Below are 14,696 nucleotides of genomic sequence, written 5' to 3' on the forward strand. Positions count from 1 at the left end.
GAGAAATAAAACTTATTCCATTAAGTGGATATTTGCTGATCAAAATGTTGATACAAATTGCTGTAAATGCACTTTTCTAATGCTTACCTCTGTTACTGACATGACGTGAAATAAGTTGTGAAACGTTTGTATACAAACAGTTTTTGTACTCTTGTTTGAAAAACTTCAATAAAAACAGTTGATTAAAAAAAAAAAGCACATATTCCATTACGAAAACATTTTCATGTACACTTTTCAAGGAGAATAAGTCATGGGTTTTGCGCAACAGATTAGGTTTTTCGTGAATTTTTTATTTTTTTTTGTCTTCTCCATTGACTTCTATTGGGAATATGTGAACACGCACGCAATTTGGCTTTTTATAAGTTATTTTGCAACTTGTAATACCTGTGCAAGCAAAAATGCGCAAAACCCTAAACGCGCGCTGTGTTTTCACCATTGATTTGTTACGCAACTTGTAATCTTGCTGAGGGTGTGCAGTGACAGTAAATGTGCTTCGTCACTATCCTGTATCCTAGTCCCAGACAAACTCTTTGAAATATTACTTAGAAGTGCATCTGTAGATGTCACAGTGAGTGTTGCAGGTGTGGGTATTATCCACACAGCTATCTCAGCACTGCTTCTGTACTAAATGTGTTACTGGACTGGTCAATTTAAATTGAATAGAATAGTTGTGTTGTGCATTAGATGTTCAGAGGTGAAAAACTTTCTAATTTTAATCTATTATCAAATTTACTTAATTCTCTTGGTATTTTTTGTTGAACTCTGGACTTGTAATATGGGCACAAAAATAGAAGTGCTATTGGTTGAGCATGAGAAATGTTAACACACAATAGCGCTAATATCCACTTATTATCTAAGCTGAGATGTTTTTACATAGAAAAAAAAAAAGTTTAAAGGGACATGAAACCCAAAATTTTTCCTTTATGATTAAGATAGAGAATACAATTTTAAACAACTTTACAATTTACTTCTATTATCAAATTTTCTTAGTTCACTTGTTATCCTTTGTTGAAAAGTATACCTAGGTAGGCTCAGCAGCTGGGAGCTAGCTGCTGATTGGTGGCTGCACACAAATGCCTCTTGTAATTTGCTTAATGATATGCTGAGCTAGCTCCCAGTAGTGCATTGTTCCTCCTAAATTGATCATAGAAGTAAATAGGAAAGTTGTTTAAAAATGTTTGCTCTATCTGAACCATGAAAGAAAAATTTGGGGATTCATGTCCCTTTATTAAACATGATATTTTAATCCCTGAGAAAACATAGATTTTGGAAAAATCTAAAAACCTTCTTATGTGAAGATCAAATGAAGTTGTCTTAGCAAAACTGATCATTAGAAACAGGAAAGGAAGTGGTGAGAAAGGAAGATCTGCCTCATCAGTTTCCTGCAGGGAAACTTAGGGCAGTACAGGTCTCTAGCCAAACACACAAAGTAAATCCTAGTTTCATCATACACTGGTGCTGGTTTGTATAACAGTGAAACAGAAGGAGCAAAATATTAAAAAGTGTGCTTTAGTTTATTCGCATACCTCCCAACTGTCCCGATTTTCGTGGGACAGTCCCGATTTTAGGAGTCTGTCCCGCTGTCCCAGGTTGCTAGCCATCTGTCCTGCATTGCCCCATGCATTTAAAAAAAAAAGCCAGCTGCTTGGGCCCATAATCAGAAGCAGCTGGCTTTTCTCTCCCAGGGTTATATACCTGTTAGATTCCTTGTGGAAAATGAATGGTGTGTGGGTTAAGTAGGAGTAAGATGGCTGTATACCCTCTGACCTCAGGTAATGGTGACCTCTAACACCTGGTGATAATACTAGCATGCCTTCAGTTTTATACGATGAGCAGTGCAACACCAGGGTAAGGAACAGTGGCAGCCTTAGACTGCCAGCTAATGTGCTTGCCAACCCCAGTAACTCATACAATGAGTTACAGATACCCATATATGATGTAGTGTGTGTCTATCTGTATCTATAAGTGTGTATGTGTGTATCTGCATGTATAAGTGTAAGCTGTGTAGTGTGTGTGTGTGTGTGTGTCTATCTATCTATAAGTGTGTGTGTGTATCTGCATGTATGTGTAAGCTGTGTAGTGTATGTGTGTATCTGCATGTATAAGTGTAAGCTATGTAGTGTGTGTGTGTATCTGCATGTATAAGTGCATGCTATGTAGTGTGTGTGTGTATCTGTATATATAAGTGCATGCTATGTAGTGTGTGTGTGTGTGCGTATCTGCATGTATAAGTGTATGCTATGTAGTGTGTGTGTGTGTGTGTGTGTGTATCTGTATGTATAAGTGTATGCTATGTAGTGTGTGTGTATCTGCCTGTATAAGTGTATGATATGTAGTGTGTGTCTGCATTTGTAAGTGTATGCAATGTAGTGTGTGTGTGTGTGTATCTGTATGTATAAGTGTATGCTATGTAGTGTGTGTGGTATCTGCATGTATAAGTGTAAGCTATGTAGTGTGTGTGTGTGTATCTGTATGTATAAGTGTATGCTATGTAGTGTGTGTGGTATCTGCATGTATAAGTGTATGCTGTGTAGTGTGTGTGTGTGTGTGTGTGTGTGTATCTGTATGTATAAGTGTGTGTGTATCTGCATGTATAAGTGTATGCTATGTAGTGTGTGTGTGTGTGTGTGTGCGTATCTGCATGTATAAGTGTATGCTGTGTAGTGTGTGTGTATCTGCATGTATAAGTGTGTGTCTATCTGCATGTATAAGTGTGTGTGTATCTGCATGTATAAGTGCATGCTATGTAGTGTGTGTGCATATCTGCATGTATAAGTGTATGCTATGTAGTGTGTGTGTGTGTGTATCTGTATGTATAAGTGTATGCTATGTAGTGTGTGTGTATCTGCCTGTATAAGTGTATGATATGTAGTGTGTGTCTGCATGTGTACGTGTATGCAATGTGTGTGTGTATCTGTATGTATAAGTGTATGCTATGTAGTTTGTGTGTGTGTATCTGCATGTATAAGTATAAGCTATGTAGTGTGTGTGTGTGTGTGTGTGTGTATCTGTATGTATAAGTGTGTATCTGCATGTATAAGTGTATGCTGTGTAGTGTGTGTGTGTGTATCTGTAATGTATAAGTGTGTGTGCATCTGCATGTATAAGTGTGTGTGTATCTGCATGTATAGGTGTATGCTGTGTAGTGTGTATCTGTATGTATAAGTGTAAGCTATGTAGTGTGTGTGTGTGTGTATCTGTCTGTATAAGTGTATGCTATGTAGTGTGTTACTGTGCATTTTTGCTAACTTTAAAGGCCAGAATCTAGAATATTAATGGGGAATGCAGAGAGCAGTTTTAAAGAATCTATTATTAAATGTCCAATTAGGATAAAAATATTTAGCACTGTCTCTGCAAAGGTTAAATAAATACAGAGCTCACATGGCTATACCAGTGGTTTGAGCTTGTGTTTGATTTGCTGCCTAAGAGTATTAAAAGATATGACTTTATTTAGAATTTTATTTATATTACTTTGGTCTTAAGATTTTTTTAAGCCCCGCCCCTGCTCCTGCCCACCACATTTCAATTTTTTACCGCGGGGGGGGGGGGGGTCCCTCTTTTCACTTTTGAAATGTTGGGATGTATGTTATTGTATCATGTGTGAAATAGAATAGAATGCTGTCATACAGATGCAGACTTGTCAGGCCTTATTAGAAAACTGGGACCTCTTAATAGGCCATTATAGTGGAAAGATTACATGCTCTGGTTATTAGAGTGTGTCATTTTGTCACTAGTGACCCTGCAACTCTATTTATTTAACAACCCCTGCAAAGGGGTTAAAATACCGCTCAGGACCTGCAAAACATACAGTAACCCCCAGCTGTGTGACTGACGGTGCTGATTAGTTCACTGGCAGTTTCTGCTCTATTTAATTAATGGAAGTTTAATTTTGACTTTATACGCTCCCGTACAAAATGCGCAGTTTGTGTAAATCTGACACACAGGAGCAATAACAGAGTTAACAAAGGAGCACATCAAGGCATGCTCTGTTTTGTAATTGTTAAAGGGATAGAAAGGTCAAATTTTTGTGGTGTGCATGGGTACATTTCAAATTAAAATAGAAGCCTTTTTGTGATAAACTTCCATTAGCAAGCATGCTTATAGCAAAAGTTATTACTATGTTTCAGCAGCATACACACATATGATCTGATCTGTGCACCAGCATTCAAGCTCAGAGAGCTGGCAGTGGTTTGTATTGTACCTGTGAAGACTTAATTTGTGTCATACAAGCCACTACTGACTCTCTAAGAAGGTGTCGTGTTTGAATGCTGATGCATGGGCACTCACAGCATATTTGCGTATGCCGCTATAAACCCGTAATCATTTTTACTAGAAGCATTTTTGATAATTAAAGTATATAGGAAAAATGCGTCTATTTCAGTTATGCTCTTTCATGTACAAATCAGCAGCTGCCTGTCTCACACACAGTTTCAAGCTGTATGTGTAAGAGTTGGCGATGTCAGCAGTGATGTCTCTAGATGAAATGTGCACTTGCATTGTACCCGTACATACTCCCTTTTTCTTACCATGATAGCCTTTCATGAAAGGTCTCCTATAATGAGCCTAACACAGTTGTTACAATGAAAGCATGTTATCTATATAGCACATTTGAACTAGCGCTGTCTAGCTGTGAAAAACTGTCACAATGCACTGAGATAAGAGGCAGCCTTTAAGGGCTTAGAAATTAGCATATGAGCCTAACTAGGTTTAGCTTCCAACAAAGAATACCAAGAGAACAACGCTAATTTGATGATAAAAAGTAAATTGGAAAGTGGTTTTAAATTGCATGCACTACCTGAATCATGAATTTAATTTTGATTAGACTGTCCCTTTAACAATATGATCCAAAATATATATAATTTCAATGATGATGACAATTATTTGTTATTTTTACATAGGTATCGGCAGTGGGATGGTGTACCTACCTGCAGTGGTCATAGTTGGACAATATTTTCAGAAGCGACGTGCCTTGGCACAAGGCCTAAGTACAACAGGGACAGGTTTTGGGACTTTCCTAATAACTGTCCTCCTGAAGTACTTATGTGAGGAGTTTGGCTGGAGGAATGCCATGATTATTCAAGGAGCAGTCACCCTCAACTTGTGTGTATGTGGAGCACTCATGAGACCTTTAGATAACAGTGAGACAGACCATAAAGAGAAAGAACATGACCAAGATCTCAGGGAATCTTCATTGGTAGACGAAGATGTAGTGAAGGCTAACGGCGCATTACAAGCGGAGAGCAGAGTGGATACTGAGGTCACATGGAGCAAGGAGGACATCAGAAATCCAAAGCTTAGCAAGGACATAAACAAACTTAGTGTCCTGAAGACTCTAACCCGAATCACTGTAGCACTGAAATCTGGGTTTCAGGCCTGGTATTCCAGTTACTTTGGAGCATCCTCACTGTTCACCAACAAAGTATTTGTGGCATTTGTGTTCTGGGCACTGCTGGCCTATTGCAGCTTTGTGATCCCTTTTATTCACCTTCCAGAGATTGTGGAGATGTACGGCATGACAGAACAAAACAACACTTTTCCTCTTACTTCCATCATTGCCATTGTGCATATTTTTGGCAAGATTATTATTGGCTACATTGGTGATCTGCCTTGTGTCAGCGCCTGGAATATCTTCATTGCTTCCAACTTTACTATGGGAGTTTGCATCCTGATTCTGCCACTCATGCAAGTGTATGCAAGTCTAGCCATAGTCTGTGCCCTCATTGGCTTTTCCAGTGGATATTTCTCTCTAATGCCTGTTGTGACAGAAGATTTAGTTGGGATCAAACAGCTGGCAAATGCATTTGGCATTATTATCTGTGCCAATGGGATATCAGCACTTCTGGGACCACCTTTTGCAGGTAAAACAAAGCATCAATCACTATTTCTTGGGCACAATTTCAGATGGGCATTAAAGTCTTTCTATGTATATATATATATCATAAATCAGTGCTCTTGTTGCAAAAGATCTTAATATAATTTACATGTTTAAAAAAAACATTTTTAAACTATAAATTAATTGCAGTCTAGGAACATACCTCTTGAAGAGCATCTTGCGTGTTGTTTACCTTATCTCATTTATTTATATCTGGCCTGATTAGCAATAACAGACTCTACACTAATTAAACAATAATTTAATTAGGGCTAGGGTCCTGGATACTTGAGCAATGGAAAAAAACACACATTTCAGAGTTTAAATTTAGTCTAGTCAAAATTAAACTGTCATGATTCAGATAGGGCATGCAATTTTGAAACAACTTTCCAATTTACTTTTTTTTTTTTTTTTTTTTGGTTTCAAAAAAGCTTTATTGAAGTATAATAAGCGTACAAAACATAAAGTGATTATACAGGATATAAAACTTTAAAGATACAAAGTAAAATAACCTAAACAACTTATCACAGAAAATGAGGTTACGGCTTGAATCAGTGCATTGAAGGTATATATAGCCAATGATGCCCAGCTAGGACCCTGGCGGTGTCAACAAATCTGCAGCCTTATTTGTTACCATTATAAACCAAGTCGGGTTACACATATTATGACTCATGAGAACGGCATAAATTATAAGTCCAATAAGCTTCTTTCCGCTCCAGGATTCAGCGAACTTAAATTTCTATTGCTTTATACCTTGAGAGTTTTAGAAGAACATACCCAAAATCATAAAAAAAAAAAAAGAAAAAGAATTTACAAATCTTAACACGCTTTCTGCCGTGGGGGCCACAACAATCAACTGGTCTGAGCAATGTTGGTTTTCCTTCCAGTACATACATATCTCATGTTATATACAATCTTTCAAACCTCCATTATAGTTTAACTGCCAACCGCCTCTGGGCCATAAGCGTACTGCTCCCATAAAAATAACATATCATGATAAAAATTCAAATTTCCTACTTTAAGATAATGTAGCCTTTCTAAGATTAAAGTGTGTTTCACTAGATCAGACCAATTACAGAGTGTGGGTGCATGTGCCTTCTTCCAGGATCTTGCTATGAGCCTTTTTGCTGCATTTATTAGTATTTGATAAAGACTTCTCCTAACCCCACATGAGATCTCTGTGTTAGCATTGAACAAAATTCCTTCAGGCGACAATGTCCAATCAGCTCCAATAATTTTGCATATCTGACTATGTATTTGTACCCAAAATGTGTGTATTACTCTACATTCCCACCATATATGGTACATGTTGCCTTCCTGATCGCAACCCCTCCAGCATCTGCTGCTGACATTTTTAAACATATGTTTCAGTTTGCCAGGGGTCAGATACCACCTAGTGAGGATTTTGGTATTTGTTTCAAGTGCTGTCGCTGAGTGTGCTGTTGCCTGAAACCACGTATCCCACTGTTTACAGGAGAACACCCTGCCGATTTCAGCTTCCCATCTAGATGTGTAGTTCGGCTTGGCCGGAAGACACGACTTAAGGATAGCCCTATACATTGTGGAGATCACCCCTTTGGGGTGTTGGGACGATATGCATAGATTTTCAAATGTCGTGAGTGGCCTAGACATATCTTGCTTGTTTTTATGCATGGTTAGAAAATGACGTACCTGATGGTATCCCAACCAGGATTGGAAGAAAGTGTAACCTTGTGTCAGTAGGGTGTCTCTCTGCGCTAATCTTCCTTTTTCCAGTAGCAAATATACAGGGATATGGTCTAACAGTTTAGGTGCTAAATCTACATCTAATTTCTTCCCTGACCAACAGTGCAGGAGCTCCTCATTTGGGTCAAGTATTGTTAGGGGGGAGTAAGTGGATGTTATGTGTTTATGTTTGTTACGTATTTTTAGCCAATCAGACCAAGTTTCCTTGATAATTGGGTAGGCCTCAATTTTTCCTATAGGAGGTTTTTGAGGTGCCCAACAAATCCCACCTATATGTGAGATCCCCAGCAACTGAGATTCTAGATGGACACTTCTCTTGTAAGAATTGCCACCCTGTCTGCACCACTCTACAACCCTGTTCACGGCAATCGCCAGTTTATAAAAATGCAAATTAGGGACCCCCAGCCCCCCTTCTTCCCTATGCCTATAAAGCTAGTCGTGGTGGCTTCCTATGCCATATATAGGTATCCATAATCACTTGCATTTTGCTGATGTCTGCTGCCACTCCCGATATGGGCAATGCCTGCATGACATACAGTGCTTTCGGTAGTAATGTCATTTTAGCAGCAGCAATTCTACCCAGCCAGGAAATATGTTTTTCTCCAACATAGGTGTGTCCGGTCCACGGCGTCATCCTTACTTGTGGGATATTCTCCTCCCCAACAGGAAATGGCAAAGAGCCCAGCAAAGCTGGTCACATGATCCCTCCTAGGCTCCGCCTTCCCCAGTCATTCTCTTTGCCGTTGTACAGGCAACATCTCCACGGAGATGGCTTAGAGTTTTTTAGTGTTTAACTGTAGTTTTTATTATTCAATCAAGAGTTTGTTATTTTAAAATAGTGCTGGTATGTACTATTTACTCTGAAACAGAAAAGAGATGAAGATTTCTGTTTGTAAGAGGAAAATGATTTTAGCAACCGTTACTAAAATCGATGGCTGTTTCCACACAGGACTGTTGAGAGGAATTAACTTCAGTTGGGGGAACAGTGAGCAGACTTTTGCTGCTTGAGGTATGACACATTCTAACAAGACGATGTAATGCTGGAAGCTGTCATTTTCCCTATGGGATCCGGTAAGCCATTTTTACTACAGAAAGAAAAAAAAAGGGCTTCACAAGGGCTTTTAAGACTGTAGACATTTTCTGGGCTAAATCGATTTATATATAAGCATATTTTATACTCCATAGCCTTGAGAAATTATTTTAATCTTGGGAATTATGTAAAAATAACCGGCAGGCACTGTATTGGACACCTTATGCTCTAGGGGCTTTCCCTAATCATAGGCAGAGTCTCATTTTCGCGCCTCTATTGCGCACTTGTTTTTGGGAAGCATGACATGCAGATGCATGTGTGAGGAGCTCTGATACATAGAAAAGACTTTCTGAAGGCGTCATTTGGTATCGTATTCCCCTTTGGGCTTGGTTGGGTCTCAGCAAAGCAGATACCAGGGACTGTAAAGGGGTTAAATATAAAAACGGCTCCGGTTCCGTTATTTTAAGGGTTAAAGCTTCCAAAATTGGTGTGCAATACTTTTAAGGCTTTAAGACACTGTGGTGAAATTTTGGTGAATTTTGAACAATTCCTTCATACTTTTTCACAATTGCAGTAATAAAGTGTGTTCAGTTTAAAATTTAAAGTGACAGTAACGGTTTAATTTTAAAACGTTTTTTGTACTTTGTTATCAAGTTTATGCCTGTTTAACATGTCTGAACTACCAGATAGACTGTGTTCTGAATGTGGGGAAGCCAAGGTTCCTTCTCATTTAAATAGATGTGATTTATGTGACACAAAATTTAGAGAAAATGATGCCCAAGATGATTCCTCAAGTGAGGGGAGTAAGCATGGTACTGCATCATCCCCTCCTTCGTCTACACCAGTCTTGCCCACACAGGAGGCCCCTAGTACATCTAGTGCGCCAATACTCCTTACTATGCAACAATTAACGGCTGTAATGGATAATTCTATAAAAAACATTTTAGCCAAAATGCCCACTTATCAGCGAAAGCGCGACTGCTCTGTTTTAGAAAATACTGAAGAGCATGAGGACGCTGATGATATTGGTTCTGAAGTGCCCCTACACCAGTCTGAGGGGGCCAGGGAGGTTTTGTCTGAGGGAGAAATTTCAGATTCAGGGAAAATTTCTCAACAAGCTGAACCTGATGTGATTACATTTAAATTTAAATTGGAACATCTCCGCGCTCTGCTTAAGGAGGTGTTATCTACTCTGGATGATTGTGAGAATTTGGTCATTCCAGAGAAACTATGTAAAATGGACAAGTTCCTAGAGGTCCCGGGGCCCCCCGAAGCTTTTCCTATACCCAAGCGGGTGGCGGACATTGTAAATAAAGAATGGGAAAGGCCCGGTATACCTTTCGTCCCTCCCCCCATATTTAAAAAATTGTTTCCTATGGTCGACCCCAGAAAGGACTTATGGCAGACAGTCCCCAAGGTCGAGGGGGCGGTTTCTACTCTAAACAAACGCACCACTATACCCATAGAAGATAGTTGTGCTTTCAAAGATCCTATGGATAAAAAATTAGAAGGTTTGCTTAAAAAGATGTTTGTTCAGCAAGGTTACCTTCTACAACCAATTTCATGCATTGTTCCTGTCACTATAGCAGCGTGTTTCTGGTTCGATGAACTAGAAAAGGCGCTCAATAATAATTCTTCTTCTTATGAGGAGATTATGGACAGAATTCATGCTCTCAAATTGGCTAATTCTTTCACCCTAGACGCCACTTTGCAATTGGCTAGGTTAGCGGCGAAAAATTCTGGTTTTGCTATTGTGGCGCGCAGAGCGCTTTGGCTAAAATCTTGGTCAGCGGATGCGTCTTCCAAGAACAAATTGCTTAACATTCCTTTCAAGGGGAAAACGCTGTTTGGCCCTGACTTGAAAGAGATTATCTCTGATATCACTGGGGGCAAGGGCCACGCCCTTCCTCAGGATAGGTCTTTCAAAGCCAAAAATAAACCTAATTTTCGTCCCTTTCGCAGAAACGGACCAGCCCCAAGTGCTACGTCCTCTAAGCAAGAGGGTAATACTTCTCAAGCCAAGCCAGCCTGGAGGCCAATGCAAGGCTGGAACAAAGGAAAGCAGGCCAAGAAACCTGCCACTGCTACCAAGACAGCATGAGATGTTGGCCCCCGATCCGGGACCGGATCTGGTGGGGGGCAGACTCTCTCTCTTCGCTCAGGCTTGGGCAAGAGATGTTCTGGATCCTTGGGCACTAGAAATAGTCTCCCAAGGTTATCTTCTGGAATTCAAGGGGCTTCCCCCAAAGGGGAGGTTCCACAGGTCTCAATTGTCTTCAGACCACATAAAAAAACAGGCATTCTTACATTGTGTAGAAGACCTGTTAAAAATGGGAGTGATTCATCCTGTTCCATTAGGAGAACAAGGGATGGGGTTCTACTCCAATCTGTTCGTAGTTCCCAAAAAAGAGGGAACATTCAGACCAATCTTAGTTCTCAAGATCCTAAACAAGTTTCTCAAGGTTCCATCGTTCAAAATGGAAACCATTCGAACAATTCTTCCTTCCATCCAGGAAGGTCAATTCATGACCACGGTGGATTTAAAGGATGCGTATCTACATATTCCTATCCACAAGGAACATCATCGGTTCCTAAGGTTCGCATTCCTGGACAAGCATTACCAGTTTGTGGCACTTCCGTTCGGATTAGCCACTGCTCCAAGAATTTTCACAAAGGTACTAGGGTCCCTTCTAGCGGTGCTAAGACCAAGGGGCATTGCAGTAGTACCTTACTTGGACGACATTCTGATTCAAGCGTCGTCCCTTCCACAAGCAAAGGCTCACACGGACGTTGTCCTGGCCTTTCTCAGATCTCACGGGTGGAAAGTGAACGTAGAAAAAAGTTCGCTATCTCCGTCAACAAGGGTTCCCTTCTTGGGAACAATAATAGACTCCTTAGAAATGAGGATTTTTCTGACAGAGGCCAGAAAATCAAAACTTCTAAACTCTTGTCAAATACTTCATTCTGTTCCTCTTCCTTCCATAGCGCAGTGCATGGAAGTAATAGGTTTGATGGTAGCGGCAATGGACATAGTTCCTTTTGCGCGAATTCATCTAAGACCATTACAACTGTGCATGCTCAGTCAGTGGAATGGGGACTATACAGACTTGTCTCCGACGATACAAGTAGATCAGAGGACCAGAGATTCACTCCGTTGGTGGCTGTCCCTGGACAACCTGTCACAGGGGATGAGCTTCCGCAGACCAGAGTGGGTCATTGTCACGACCGACGCCAGTCTGGTGGGCTGGGGCGCGGTCTGGGGACCCCTGAAAGCTCAGGGTCTTTGGTCTCGGGAAGAATCTTTTCTCCCGATAAATATTCTGGAACTGAGAGCGATATTCAATGCTCTCAAGGCTTGGCCTCAGCTAGCAAAGGCCAAGTTCATACGGTTTCAATCAGACAACATGACGACTGTTGCGTACATCAACCATCAGGGGGGAACAAGGAGTTCCCTGGCGATGGAAGAAGTGACCAAAATCATCCAATGGGCGGAGACTCACTCCTGCCACTTGTCTGCAATCCACATCCCAGGAGTGGAAAATTGGGAAGCGGATTTTCTGAGTCGTCAGACATTACATCCGGGGGAGTGGGAACTCCATCCGGAAATCTTTGCCCAAATTACTCAATTGTGGGGCATTCCAGACATGGATCTGATGGCCTCTCGTCAGAACTTCAAGGTTCCTTGCTACGGGTCCAGATCCAGGGATCCCAAGGCGACTCTAGTAGATGCACTAGTAGCACCTTGGACCTTCAAACTAGCTTATGTATTCCCGCCGTTTCCTCTCATCCCCAGGCTGGTAGCCAGGATCAATCAGGAGAGGGCATCGGTGATCTTGATAGCTCCTGCGTGGCCACGCAGGACTTGGTATGCAGACCTGGTGAATATGTCATCGGCTCCACCATGGAAGCTACCTTTGAGACGAGACCTTCTTGTTCAAGGTCCGTTCGAACATCCGAATCTGGTCTCACTCCAACTGACTGCTTGGAGATTGAACGCTTGATCTTATCAAAGCGAGGGTTCTCAGATTCTGTCATTGATACTCTTGTTCAGGCCAGAAAGCCTGTAACTAGAAAAATCTACCACAAAATATGGAAAAAATATATCTGTTGGTGTGAATCTAAAGGATTCCCTTGGGACAAGGTAAAAATTCCTAAGATTCTATCCTTTCTTCAAGAAGGTTTGGAGAAAGGATTATCTGCAAGTTCTTTGAAGGGACAGATTTCTGCCTTGTCTGTGTTACTTCACAAAAAGCTGGCAGCTGTGCCAGATGTTCAAGCCTTTGTTCAGGCTCTGGTTAGAATCAAGCCTGTTTACAAACCTTTGACTCCTCCTTGGAGTCTCAATTTAGTTCTTTCAGTTCTTCAGGGGGTTCCGTTTGAACCCTTACATTCCGTTGATATTAAGTTATTATCTTGGAAAGTTTTGTTTCTGGTTGCAATTTCTTCTGCTAGAAGAGTTTCAGAATTATCTGCTCTGCAGTGTTCTCCCCTTTATCTGGTGTTCCATGCAGATAAGGTGGTTTTACGTACTAAACCTGGTTTTCTTCCGAAAGTTGTTTCTAACAAAAACATTAACCAGGAGATAGTCGTGCCTTCTTTGTGTCCGAATCCAGTTTCAAAGAAGGAACGTTTGTTGCACAATTTGGATGTAGTTCGTGCTCTAAAATTCTATTTAGATGCTACAAAGGATTTTAGACAAACATCTTCTTTGTTTGTTGTTTATTCTGGTAAAAGGAGAGGTCAAAAAGCAACTTCTACCTCTCTCTCTTTTTGGATTAAAAGCATCATCAGATTGGCTTACGAGACTGCCGGACGGCAGCCTCCTGAAAGAATCACAGCTCATTCCACTAGGGCTGTGGCTTCCACATGGGCCTTCAAGAACGAGGCTTCTGTTGATCAGATATGTAAGGCAGCGACTTGGTCTTCACTGCACACTTTTACTAAATTTTACAAATTTGATACTTTTGCTTCTTCTGAGGCTATTCTTGGGAGAAAGGTTTTGCAAGCCGTGGTGCCTTCCATCTAGGTGACCTGATTTGCTCCCTCCCTTCATCCGTGTCCTAAAGCTTTGGTATTGGTTCCCACAAGTAAGGATGACGCCGTGGACCGGACACACCTATGTTGGAGAAAACAGAATTTATGTTTACCTGATAAATTACTTTCTCCAACGGTGTGTCCGGTCCACGGCCCGCCCTGGTTTTTTAATCAGGTCTGATAATTTATTTTCTTTAACTACAGTCACCACGGTATCATATGATTTCTCCTATGCAAATTTTCCTCCTTTACGTCGGTCGAATGACTGGGGAAGGCGGAGCCTAGGAGGGATCATGTGACCAGCTTTGCTGGGCTCTTTGCCATTTCCTGTTGGGGAGGAGAATATCCCACAAGTAAGGATGACGCCGTGGACCGGACACACCGTTGGAGAAAGTAATTTATCAGGTAAACATAAATTCTGTTTTTCGGTAGCCAAGAAGAGGCCAAATATTCGAATTCCCCTAACAGTCGGCCATAATTTAATTTCCGTAGGGTTATAGGGTCCTGTGTCAAGAATATCCCCAGATATTTTAATGCTTAACTCTGTATTTTGTAGGGGTACATATGTTTAATTTCTAACACTTCTGTGTCTGCAAGGTTTATCGGATATAATTCCGATTTGTTTATATTTATCAAAAAATTTGACACTGCCCCGTAAGTCTCCAATTCTTTTTGGATGCTTGGGAGTGATTGTAATGGTTCAGCAATTGTCAGGAGAATATCGTCAGCAAACATTGCCAACTTATTTGCCAACTTATAAGTTTGCTCTTATATAGTAATACCCCTTATTCCCGACTGTTCACGTAATTTTGTGGCCAATGGTTCTAATGATAGTATAAAAAGGATGGGGGAGAGCGGGCAGCCCTGCCTTGTTCCGTTCCTGATTTTGAGATGATAAGTCAAAACCCCATTAACCCATATCTGAGCTGATGGAGTGGAATATAGGGCAGAAATTTGCGAAATAATTTTTGAAGGGTTGTTAGTAGAAAGGTCCAATCTAATATATCAAATGCTTTTTCAGCATCGGTTGACAGATAT

At 40.8% G+C, this 14,696-nt stretch overlaps 1 protein-coding gene across 1 annotated transcript in view; it reads left to right on the plus strand.

Annotated features, from left to right (window-relative positions):
* Positions 1 to 14,696, plus strand: part of SLC16A14 (solute carrier family 16 member 14) — a 200,666-nt gene that overhangs the window by 175,525 nt on the left and 10,445 nt on the right. Inside the window, exon 4 of the mRNA XM_053711459.1 lies at positions 4,899 to 5,858. Within this exon, the coding sequence (XP_053567434.1) occupies positions 4,899 to 5,858 (960 nt within the window). The remainder of the gene's footprint in view (positions 1 to 4,898; positions 5,859 to 14,696) is intronic.

This window comes from Bombina bombina, chromosome 4 (assembly GCF_027579735.1).
Source record: "Bombina bombina isolate aBomBom1 chromosome 4, aBomBom1.pri, whole genome shotgun sequence".
Classification (NCBI taxonomy): domain Eukaryota; kingdom Metazoa; phylum Chordata; class Amphibia; order Anura; family Bombinatoridae; genus Bombina; species Bombina bombina.